The 12,606-nt window shown below is 41.3% G+C and overlaps 1 protein-coding gene across 7 annotated transcripts in view; it reads left to right on the top strand.

Annotated features, from left to right (window-relative positions):
- UBE3D (ubiquitin protein ligase E3D) overlaps positions 1-12,606 on the top strand; it is a 188,048-nt gene that overhangs the window by 166,191 nt on the left and 9,251 nt on the right. For 5 of the 7 annotated variants that reach the window (XM_070795782.1, XM_070795779.1, XM_070795781.1 and 2 more), the window contains one exon: positions 163-724. Coding sequence is in view for 1 of the 7 variants with exons in the window: in XM_019967088.2 (XP_019822647.2) it covers positions 163-183 (21 nt within the window). In the remaining 6 variants the exon portion in view is untranslated. Of the gene's footprint in view, positions 1-162; positions 725-10,122; positions 10,225-11,955; positions 12,058-12,606 lie in introns of those variants that run through there. The other 2 variants (XR_011568392.1, XR_011568393.1) reach the window with 2 other exon arrangements.

The following is a 12,606-nucleotide window of genomic DNA, read 5'->3' as shown; positions in this document are numbered from 1 at the left end:
CCTCAGTAAAATAGCAGCGTCTGGCCCAACCAGGAGTCATTTTCTTTGTAGACCAGTGAGCATCCTTACTGACCAGACCTACCTGATCCAGGTTTGATGTGTACTCAGCCATTTCATCACATTATATAAGGAAAGCACTGTGGGTTTTTCTTCCTTTTCCAGGTGGCCTTTTTGAAGATGTAGCCAAGGGAGTCGACACATTCCTCTCCTCAGCACGGGTGCACTGGCAGCCAGCAGTCAGCCCAGTGGGCAGCAGTTACAGAGACAAAACTCGGCTACAGAAAGAGAACAGGGCATTGCAGTTCTGAGTTTACTTGCTCGCATCTGTTCTCTAAGAGAAGAGTTAACTTTAAATCTTTGAAACACCGAGGCTGTGAAGAAAGTCATAGTAGCAGGTTGAGAGATAAGTATAGAATTTTCATCTCTGTTTCCCGCCGAGAGGAACATTCAGATGTGTGCTGTGTCAGCACCACCTGGAGAGAGAGAGCTGGCGAAGACCCATCTGTCCTGTGTGGAGGCAGCGAGGGGCTTCACTGGTGGAATTGAATGTTAGGTGCTGTAAATCTTAGGACATAAACTTGCAGAGAACTTCTCAGATTTGTTTAAAAAAAATTGTTTAAGAAAATATGAAACTCTGTATACCTTATTCAGAGGGGATGCTCAGTAAATAAATGTCTGTTGAATGCCTGATTGTCAAATTAAAGGGTTTCCCATTTATGCAAAACTGCTTGTGTTCCTTTTCTTCTTTATTCCCTTTACCATTACCAAGTACGCTGCAGATCAAGAAATATACCTCACTGGCATCCTGTTACAGAGTTGTCTGAGTCCTTGTGTGCTGGAGCATGTGGTAAGGGAACCGCTGAGAATGACAGAGCTGGAGGGGGTCCTACAGGGCACAGGACCACCCCTCATCTTAGGGAGAAGGTTTGAGACTTGCCAGTCATCTCACAGAAGGAGCCACCTCAGGGCTGGAGGCAGGCAGATCCTTCCTGCTCACTCCTTATTCAGGACGACAGTCTCTGGATCTGCAGCTGTACCTGCTTCTCACCAAGCCTGTTTGCTACCAAACTCACGTTAGGCTGCTCGCTGCTTGAAAGTCAACACTCCAGAGACAAGCGTTGATTGGAACAGAAAGCCTGCTTTATTCATGAGGTTGGCAGCCTGAGGAGGTGGTGGACTCATGTCCAAAAACCAACTCCAAAGATGCCACTCGACCATTGAAGTTTTTAAAAGAAGAATCATTTGGGGAGGAGATCAGAGTCTTTTTATCTTCCCACACATGCAGACTTTCTTCTGACTGGCTGTTGGTGAGGTCACAAGTCTGTGCTCCAAGAATCCTGTGCTCTCCCTGGGGTTCCCATCCCCCACCAGGATGGGGCCTTTAGTTTCTGTGTGCATGCGTGCATGCTTAGTCACTCAATCATGTCCAACTCTGTGTGACCCTATGAACTGTAGCCTGCCAGGCTCCTCTGTCCTTGGGATTCTCTAGGCAAGAATACTGGTATGGGTTGGCAGTGCCCTTCTCCAGGAGATCGACCCAGGCATCGAACCCACGTCTCTTATGTCTCCTGCATTGGCAGATGGGTTCTTCACCACTAATTCCACCTGGGAAGCCCTTTGTTCCTGCAGAAGAACTCAAGCATATTGTTATGTATGTCCCTTCAGAAGGAACTAGGATCCTGCCTTAATCACTGCACTGTATTTTTTTGATGGGTCCTCCTTAGTTTCTGCATTCCTTCCCTTCTCTGATGAGAAATTGAATCTGCCCTTTGGAGTTCAGGGAAGGTCAAGGAGGCTGAATGACGCCTATACCCTACGAACAAGAAACTGGAGACAAGGAAAGAAGTTGTATCCAGGAAGGCCCCACAGAGCCCTCCTCTGATTCATACTGGCACTAATTCTACCCTGTGGACTATCTAATACCTTTTTACTTAAACATTTTCCTGTCTCCTAATTTCCTAACACCCTTAACATAGGGGTCACTGGCACTGTAATTTAGTGAACCTTTCATAATTTCTTCTTCCTTATAGTTTAACCAAAACAGGGGTCCTACTAGCAGAGCAGTGGTGTAGCACTCTTAATTCTGCAACTGGTGGACATAGGAATAAAAACCCTGGTTTTGATCCTGCAGAGTCATTTTATTAAGCACAGTTTGAAGCACTGTAGTTCTTAGTGTTTTTTCCAAGACTCACAGTCATAAAGGAAAATTGGTTTGACTTCACTTACACTACTAAGCTGCCACACACCTCAGTGACTTTTAATGCTTTAGATTTCTACCTGTCGATATAGAACAGCATTTCTCAACCTTAGTACTATTTACATTTGAAGCTGGTTAAGTTTTTGTTGTGGAAGACTGTCCTCTTCTGTAGGGAGGAGAAACTTTTTTTTCTATACACTTCTAAGTTCAGTGGTTGGGGCTTGCAAATCAAGCTGAGAAAAGACAGATTAATGATAAAGATAAACCAGTTTAATTATGTACATCTGAACAGAAGTTTCACAAAGAAATGAGACTTTAGGAAGTGACCAGATGATTGAGATTTATATACCATCTTAGACAAAGAGAAGGGAGTTTAAGGCTACTGGGCAGGGGCCATTAAGTTCTAGGAAGGTGAGGGGAGGAAATACATCAGAAACAAGGGTTGTCTTGCGCAGATAATGACAATAAGAGTTGTCTCCAGCTGTGGCTCTTTTCCTAGTTCAGAGACACCTTTACAAATGGAAATTTCCTTTTATGAATCTAAGTTTCCTTTACAAATGGGGAAATTTATATTTTTACTCAGTTAAGGATAGAATAAAAAGCTTTTCTTGCTTCTGCCGGTTCTCAGTTGTCTTTAGCTCAAAATAATCCTTATGCCATAGTGGGATATTTGGGGTAACATATTCTGGTGCCCTTCAGTGGATTGGAGAATGTTTAGCAGCATTCTTGGCCTCCACATGTCAGTTGCCCCCTCCCCTAGCTGTGACAACAAAAAATGTCTGCAGACATTACCTTAGTGGCTGAAAAAAAATGTGAAAGTGAAGTCACTCAGTCATGTCTTGACTCTTTGCGACCCCATGGACTGTATACCAGGCTCCTCCGTCCATGGGATTCTCCAGGCAAAAATACTGGGTTGCCATTTCCTTCTCCAGGAGATATTCCCGACCCAGGGATTAAATTTAGTGGCTGAAGTTGACCTCAATTTAGAGCCACTGCTCTTAAGGCTGTGTCATGAGAATGAGATTTGGTGGTTGCCTACAGTGGTGCATCATCAGTGAAACAGTCATTACAAAACCTGAGTCTTTTTCTGGCACATAACTTGGTTTTAGTATACTTTGGTTTATGCAGATAAACGCTGCTGCTGAATACCTATGTGTGACTATTTCTTAAGAGTTCAGTTTATTTTTATCTAATTGTTGGAGATTGGAATAAATTTGATGAAGCAATGGAATAAATTAGATGTGCCTAAAGTAGAATTCCCTTGAGATAGTTTTTCTTCCTCTGGAAATGAAAGGAACTCTTCCCATACTGATATGTGTTTACAGTTTAGATGGTAAAGGTGATCATGATTTCAAAGATAACTTTGAGAAACATCCCCCATAGAGTGTAAGCCTTCTCTCAGAAGGCGAGAAAGAGAGCATTGAAATAAGGCATGGCTAGTTTCTATAGGCTGGATAATTTCATAGGCTAGTGAATGGGGAGATTTTTGCAATTATTTTGGGGAAGGGGCGGAGATTTCCGGAAATGGCAGAAATGGAGCCACCACCCATTGTGGGGCCTTGTACTGTCAGCCTCAAGCTTCCCTGGTGGCTGATCCTTTTCTTCAGTGGTAAAGAATTTGCCTGCAATGCAAGATATGTGGGTTTGATCCCTGTGTTGGGAAGTTCCCCTGGAGAGGAAAATGGCAACCCTCTCCAGTATTCTTGCCTGGGGAAATTCCATTGTCAGAGGAGCCTGGCGGGCTACAGTCCTTGAGCTCTCAAAAAGTTGGACACAATTAATGACTAAGCAATAACAATAACCATGGTCAGCCTCAAAACTGTCGTGGCACTGGTAAGTGTGTTGTTTAGCATATGCTAATATATTATAATGAGCATATTAATGAGGCTCCGGGTCTACTAGAAATCAAATCTGCCATCTTGGACCTAGTTGGTTCTAACCAGTTTTTGTCATGTTCTGTAGCCATGTCATTCGTCTAAAGGTTGTGACCTGCTCCCTTCCCTCCTGTTTTGGAGTGGCTTTGAAAGGCAGGAGCAAGATGAGGGGACACACACACACAGGGAAGATTTCTGTCCACACACTACACTTACACGGGTGAAGTTACATCTATCATGTCACCTGCAATCTTGAGATGGTGAAGTTCTCAACTGAAGCTCAGTCAGTCTCCATTGGTTCTCCCAACAGAGGGAAAGTTCAGCACAACTGTGCCAGTGTCCAGAGTGAGCTATTCTCGTCCAGTCACTGGGTAGGTCCAAGAATGACATGTCTAAACCTGGGAGAGTGTTTCGGGGGGCCACAGAGGGTGAGGAAAGAAGGGAAGTGGGACCTTTTCTGCCTTTCTTTTATACAGGGAAAATTGGATGTTGGTGTGTGAGAGAGAAAGAGAAATATCCAGCATTAGAGACCTGTTTTAGTAAACCACATTAAGAAGACTAAGAGACTTGAAACACGCTGTACAGCTGTAATGTTTGCCCTTGCAATTCATTCCACATTAGCCTCCTCTGTCTTGTGAATACAACTCCAGACCTTATTCCATGGTATTCCTAGATAATGGTACAGAGAATTTTGAGACACTATTTAGAGGCTACCAAGGACCAGAAGCATAGTGAAATATCAATTCCCAGCCCATCTTTTATACCTCTAAAAACTTAAACCTAAGTTGTGAATGAAGATCAAAAAGCATTGCTCACCTACTAAGGTTAAGTGGTAACACACTGCACTCACACCCGGAGAGGAATTCAGGGTGAAAAACAAAATGAGGTACTCTGAGCTTTGGACGAGCAGACCCCTTAGAAACTTAGATGTATATCTCAGGAAGGAATTTTTTTCTTTTTTTTTTTTTTTTGGCTGTGCAACGTGTGGGATCTTAGTTCACCAACCAGGGGTCAAACCTGTGTCCCCTGCATTGGAAGCATGGAGTCTTAGCCACTGGGCCACTTGGGAAGTCCCAGGAAGAACTTTAACAAGTTCTTTCCATACAAGCTTTCATCTTTCCATACATAGGAAAGCACTAAATCATGAACAAGCTTTCATCTTTCCATACATAGGAAAGCACTAAATCATGAACTCAAGATACCTATTCTTTGCAATTAGCAGTAATCTTTTACTAAGATGTGTGCTTGACTACGTGTATTCCCTCACCAAAAGTCACATATAAACAGGACTCTCCCCTACCTCTCTGAAGCAGTTTCCTCAGAAGTAACTGGGTGGCTGTCCTCTGGATTATAGTCCTCAATAAGACCCTGAGTAAAACTTCAGCAAACAACCCTTATGTTGTGTGTTTTTCTTTAAGTCGACAAAGTGGTTATCTGTTAAATCACATATAACTTAAATAAGTGGCTTTGTGAACCTATTCTCACCTAGTGTAATTACAGTACATATACCCTGTTGAACATTTCTATTGGCCACCCATTTTGCAAACCAGTTTCTGAACTTTGTTCATTTAACGTGCATTTATCCAACGCCTTCTATTGATACATGCAGAGCACAGTTATGGATACAACAGAATCAATAAAACAAAGTCTCTGCTCTCATAGAGCTCTCATGGGGGAGCTGACCAAAAAAAGTACTGCTGCTGCTGAGTCTCTTCAGTCGTGTCCAACTCTGTGCGACCCCATAGATGGCAGCCCACCAGGCTCCCCCATCCCTGGGATTCTCCAGGCAAGAATACTGGAGTGGGTTGTCATTTTCTTCTCCAATGCATGAAAGTGAAAAGTGAAAGTGAAGTCACTCACTTGTGTCTGACTCCCAGTGACCCCATGGACTGCAGCCTACCAGGCTTCTGTGTCCATGGAATTTTCCAGACAAGAGTACTGGAGTGGGTTCCCATTGCCTTCTCCGAAAAAAGTACTATATGTTACTATAAAATACTATGTTATGTTATGTTATGGCACTTCCCAGGTGGTGCTAGTGGTAAAGAACCCACCTGCCAATGCAGGAGATGTAAGAGACTCAGGTTTGATCCCTGGGTCAGGAAGATCCGCTGGAGAAGGAAATGGCAACCCATTCCAGTATTCTTGCCTGGGAAATCCCATGGATAGAGGAGCCTGGGGGGCCACAGTCCATAGGGTCACAGATGCAGACATGACTGAAGTGACTTAGCACGTATGCACGTTATATTCTACAGCAGTATAATTTTTAAAAATAAGTACAATGAGAAAAAACTGGATAAAGGGAGAGTGAAGGGAGGTGCAAGCTGAGCCTAAAATGTACAAAAGGTTTCCACTCTATTAGGACTGACTGTGGAGATACATTGTTAAATGCCAGCAGATGAAGTAGAAACCACAACCATATATCTGTTGCCAAAAGTGGCTTGGCTAAACAAGGATACACCTGGATATTAGTAGAGCTTGTTTGATTCCATTGATTATAGAAGAACTGACTAGAACCCAGATATAATTGGGTTTATAGTAACCACTTTGGTAATTAAACCCATCAGTAAGCCCTTGTAGTAAAAAGTGCTGACAAGGTTAAATGGTTTTGCCTGATAGATAAAGCCAGGCTAATTGGTGACCCTGGAACATTTGTTTTTGTTCTTAGTGTATAACAAAGATTAATTGGGTTCATATTTTGTTGGAATTCAGGATGTGGGAATGAGTGGTACATCTTATTCTGCAGTTAGAAAAGTGTTAACATTTATCTTACAAATCAGAGGAAGGGTTACCACTAATTGCTTATCTAAACCATTATCAGTTCAGTTCAGTCGCTCAGTCATGTCCGACTCTTTGCGACCCCATCAATTGCAGCACGCCAGGCCTCCCTGTCCATTACCAACTCCCGGAGTTCACTCAAACTCATGTCCATCGAGTCAGTGATGCCATCCAGCCATCTCATCCTCTGTCGTCCCCTTCTCCTCCTGCCCCAGATCCCTCCCAGCATCAGAGTCTTTTCCAATGAGTCAATTCTTTGCATGAGGTGGCCAAAGTATTGGAGTTTCAGCTTCAGCATCAGTCCTTCCAATGAACACCCAGGACTGATTTCCTTTAGGACGGACTGGTTGGATCTCCTTGAAGTCCAAGAGACTCTTAAGAGTCTTCTCCAGCACCACAGTTCAAAAGCATCAATTCTTCGGTGCTCAGCTTTCTTTATGGTCCAAATTTCACATCCATACATGACCACTGGAAAAACCATAGCCTTGACTAGATGGACCTTTGTTGGCAAAGTAATGTCTCTGCTTTTGAATATGCTATCTAGGTTGGTCATAACTTTCCTTCAAAGGAGTAAGCAATCTTTTAATTTCATGGCTGCAGTCACCATCTGCAGTGATTTTGGAGCCCCCAAAAATAAAGTCTGAAACTGTTTCCACTGTTTCCCCATCTATTTGCCATGAAGTGATGGGACCAGATGCCATGATCTTCGTTTTCTGAATGTTGAGCTTTAAGCCAACTTTTTTTACTCTCCTCTTTCACCTTTATCAAGAGGCTTTTTAGTTCCTCTTCACTTTCTGCCATTAAGAGTGGTGTCATCTGCATATCTGAAGTTATTGATGTTTCTCCCGGCAATCTTGATTCCAGCTTGTGCTTCATCCAGCCCAGCTTTTCTCATGATGTACTCTGCATAGAAGTTAAATAAGCAGGGTGACAATATACAGTCTTGACGTACTCCTTTTCCTGTTTGGAACCAGTCTGTTGTTCCATATCCAGCATGGACATGGAACTGTCGATTCCTGACCTGCATATAGGTTTCTCAAGAGGCAGGTCAGGTGATCTGGTATTCCCATCTCTTTCAGAATTTTCTACAGTTTATTGTGATCCACACAGTCAAAGCCTTTGGCATAGTCAATAAAGCAGAAATAGATGTTTTTCTGGAACTCTTTTGCTTTTTTCTAAACCATTATATGCATTCTTAAATATAATCTTAATACTCAACAACAGTCAGTGTGACTTTATATAAAAATTTCTCTTTGATTGCCTCTTGAGATACTTCAAGCTTTTATCTGTTGACTGGAGCTCACCATTCCTTAATCTGAGAGAAAAAGTTGTGGGGACTTAGATGGAAATAAGTTATTTTAAGAGATAATTTCTCTAGTTTTAAGAAGAATGACAAGAGAAACACTTGATCAATACATGTTTAAAAGCATCCAAACTATACTATTTTCTTTATTTAAAAAATGAGTCCATTTTTATTGGGAAATAGACAAAACGAATCTGTTCTCAATCCTGTTACAGATAAATTAAGAAACCCATTTTCAAGGCTTCACATTTATTCTAGGGTCCTTGGACTATAAGGTACAATTAGAGTGCAGGATTTGTGTCCCCTTTCTGCCTTGTGAGGTAATCTGTGACCTTCCACAGCCTTTCTTTAATATTTTTATTTGATCTCTTAACATTTCATAGATTAAAACTTTTTCCTGCTATTTTATTACTTGTTTTGGACGCCAAAAAAAAAAAAAAAAAGATGAGAAGACTCTTTATGGCCAAAATTTGTTTATATACACTCTATCAGTATTTTGGATGCAGATTTCAATACATCTACTAAAAAGACCCAAATCGGGAATACCATAAATGAGTAACCTAATTGAAAACCATTGCAAGAGTAAACTACCTATTGCAGTTTCTGGCTGAACCTTTTCTAAAGGTTTTTCAAGAAAAGCATGACTTGTTACCCTTTGCCCAGAACCCTCCCAGGAGGGTTCAAGAGGCCATGTCAGGCTTTCTGCAGACTTAAGTGGGGAAAGGAATTATAGAAACAAAGCGTTCTGTAAGTGCTGATATAATAATGGAATCTCTATTTCTCCACTGAGTCTTAGGAAACCAGTGTTTGGAAACAGGACATAGATCTCTGACCTATATTTCCCTTTACACTTCCCACCACCACCACCCTCTCATTTCTCCCTAAGGAGTACCATTTCCAGGAAAATGAGCCAAAAGCACCTGCCTTGGTTACTCTTACATATACTCCCTTCCAGAATCAAGACTTAGGGTTGGAAACTGGTGTGGCCTCTTCGCATGAAGCTTTCTCTTCATAGGATGGTGACAGTACAAAATCAGTCACCACTCGTTTTATGTTCCAAATAAAGCCCGTATTGGGCTTCCCCAGTAGCTCAGAGGTAAAGATTTCCATAAAGCCCATTTGGGCTTCCCTGGTGGCTCAGCAGTAAAGAGTCACCTACAATACAGGAGACGCAGGGTCGATCCCTGGGTTGGGAAGATCCCCTGGAGGAGGGCATGGCAACCCACTCCAGTATTCTTGGCTAGAAAATCCCATAGACAAGAGGAGCTTGGTAGGCTACAGTCCATAGGGTAGCAAAGAGTCAGACATGACTGAAGCGACTTAGCAGGCACACATACACAGTAGTACAATATGTATGTATGTATGAGTACATATTGGGCTCAGAAGGTATACCATCCACTTCAGCTTTTGGAAAAAAGTTACTCATTTGCAGCTCCTCCCCGACCCCTACAAATATTCTGAATAATAAACTTGACAAAGGGCACTATAAATCCTCTCACTTGTTCATATGATTACAAAGTTTAGTGCAAATGTTAAGAGAGATTTCTTGAAATAATGTACCTAAAGTAACAAAGGGATTGAATTAAATTTCCACATTCTAATTCAATTAAATCTGAGAAGCAATGTCAAGATAAAAGAAAAACTGGCCAAGGTTCTTTCTCATCTAGCATAGCAGGGTATGCTGTTTTATTTTAACAAAAATAAGTTGAAATATATTTCTAAATTTTTGTAAAGAAATCACAAGCAAATTGAAAATGTATGTGTTAGAAATCACTAGAGGAAAAAAAGAGACTTGATCAATAAAACATTCCCTATGTATCTTTTCAACCCTGTGATAATTGTTCAAGGCAATTTTAGAAAACACTTGTATTTATGTGTTCTTTTGCTTTGTTCTGTCAAACCAAGGATTTCTTCTCCATAAGGTCTGCTGCCTGAGGCACATTTGATGATTATATTTCTTTCACAATCAACAGAGTCTCTTTGAGTGCATACTGTCCTGAGACCTTATTTTGAAAGGATTAACATTTAGAATGGGAGGAGAGAAAAAGCACCTGAGAAGAGAGCCTCACAAACCGGTAAGTGATGATACCGAATCTCTGGTATAGACCACAGTGGCTGTAGGAGTCCAGAGAGGCCCCTCCCAACGCACATGGCTAAAGGAGATGTGCTTGTTGGATGAGGCAGGCTTTGATGGGGGCGTAAGTGATCATTAACAGCTGTAATCACAGGAAGATGAAGACACTCAAGAAGAAGAGCATTTCAGGGTGGTAAGAATATTTGGCTAGATTGGAGGAGTTGAGATGGGGGAGTAAATGATAAGACAGAAAAAGAGTTCTTGTTAGATTATATTAGTAGAAAGCACTGAATGCCATCAGGAAACCAGAGAATCTTCCCTCTGACTTTTCAGGACTGAGCACAGCATGATTAAGGCACACATTTTTCTTTTGTGCCTCTGAAGGCCTTTTGAGCCCTGGGGTTCAGCGGCAGTGTTTAATAGTGAAAGCGCACTAGAGTCTTGACTGCCTGGTTGAAATGTCCCCTGTGAAATCATGCTGCTGCTGCTGCTGCTGCTAAGTCGCTTCAGTCGTGTCCGACTCTGTGCGACCCCATAGACAGCAGCCCACCAGGCTCCCCCGTCCCTGGGATTCTCCAGGCAAGAATTCTGGGGTGGATTGCCATTTCCTCCTCCAATGCATGAAAGTGAAAAGTGAAAGTGAAGTCGCTCAGTCGTGTCCGACTCTTAGCGACCCCATGGACTGAAGCCCACCAGGCTCCTCGGTCCATGGGATTTTCCAGGCAAGAGTACTGGAGTGGGGTGCCATTGCCTTCTCCAGTGAAATCATGAGCAAATTACTAACTTCATCTTTAGTTTTTATTTGTTTTGTTTCGAATTTGGAGTATAGTTGATTTACAATGTTGTGTTAGTTTCAGGTGTACAAGAAAGTGAATCAGTTATACATATACATATATCCACTCTTTTTTAGGTTCTTTTCCCATATAAGCCATTATGGAGTATTGAGTAGAGTTACTTGTACTATACAGTAGGTCCTTGATTATCTATTTTATATATAGTAGTATGTATGTGTCAACCCCAATTCCAGTTTATCCTTCCCCTTGTTCCACTTGGTAACCATAAGTTTGTTTTCTTCATCTGTAACTCTATTTCTGTTTGGTAGGTTAAGTTCGTTTGTAGCCTTTGAAGATTCAGCATATAACCAATATCATATGATATTTTTCTTTCTCTGTCTGACTTTCTTCACTTAGTATGACACTCTAGGTACATCCATGTTGCTGCAGATGACATTATTGTGTTCTTTTTATGGCTGAGTACTCTTCTGTTTTATATATGTATCACATCCTGTTTATCCATCCCCCTGTTGATGGACATTCAGATTGCTTCCGTGTCCTGGCTATTGTAAATGGTGCTGCAGTGAACATTGGTGTGTGTATTTCTTTTTAATTTTGGTTTTCTCCAAATATATGCCCAGGAATGGGATTGCTGGATCATTTAGTAGTTCTATTTTTAGTTTTTTAAGGAACCACCACGATGTTTTCTGTAGTGGCTTCACCAATTTACATTCCCACCAACAGTGTAGGAGGGTTCCCATTTCCCCACATCTTTTCCAGCATTATTGTTTGTAGACTTTTTGATGATGGCCATTCTGACTGGTATGACGTGATATTGTAGTTTTGATTTGCATTTCTCTAAAAAATTAGCTATGTTGAACATCTTTTCATGTGATTTTTTGACCATCTTTAGCCTCATATTCTTTTTTTTTTTTTCTGTGCCACATGGAAAATCTTAGATCCCCTACCAGAGATGGCACCCTTGCTGCCTGCATTGGGAGCTTGGAGTCTTAACCACTGGACTGCCAGGGAAGTCCCTGTAATCTCACCTTTAAAATGAGGTACAAAAATTAGTATCTATGTCAGGAATTTTTGAGTATTACATGGGTTAACACATTCATAGTGTTTAGAATATTGCCTTGTGAACCATACATTTTAGCTATAATTATTATTCCATGAGTTAGCTATTCTTTGCCATTCCTCCTTCCCATTGCCTATGAAATTTATTTTCTGAAATTTTAAACAGGAGAATGATATGATGAAGGTGATACATTAGGAAAATTAATCTGGTAGCAAAGCACCCGGTAGATTGAGAAGAAAAGGATGATCTATTGTTACAAAACAAGAAGTGGCTTTCCAATTCCCAAAAAACTGTCAAAGGACATCTTCACCATAAAAATTTTGTCAGTGCTTTTTCCTTTTCTACTGTTAATTATTTTTGAAGGCCATTAAAAGTACAGTAGGATACATACTTTTCCATATGCAGTCAGCTCTGATCTACCACGGTGCAGGATAACCTATTCTCAGCACTTTCACATAGACCTTTTACAATGAGTTCTTTTTCAGTATTCTCTTATGAGCAGAAAAACTTTCAATAATCTTTGAGAGGA

This window comes from Bos indicus, chromosome 9 (assembly GCF_029378745.1).
Source record: "Bos indicus isolate NIAB-ARS_2022 breed Sahiwal x Tharparkar chromosome 9, NIAB-ARS_B.indTharparkar_mat_pri_1.0, whole genome shotgun sequence".
In the NCBI taxonomy this organism is placed as follows: domain Eukaryota; kingdom Metazoa; phylum Chordata; class Mammalia; order Artiodactyla; family Bovidae; genus Bos; species Bos indicus.
Note: the sequence above shows the minus strand (reverse complement) of the source record. Positions and strands in the feature narration are given on the sequence as shown.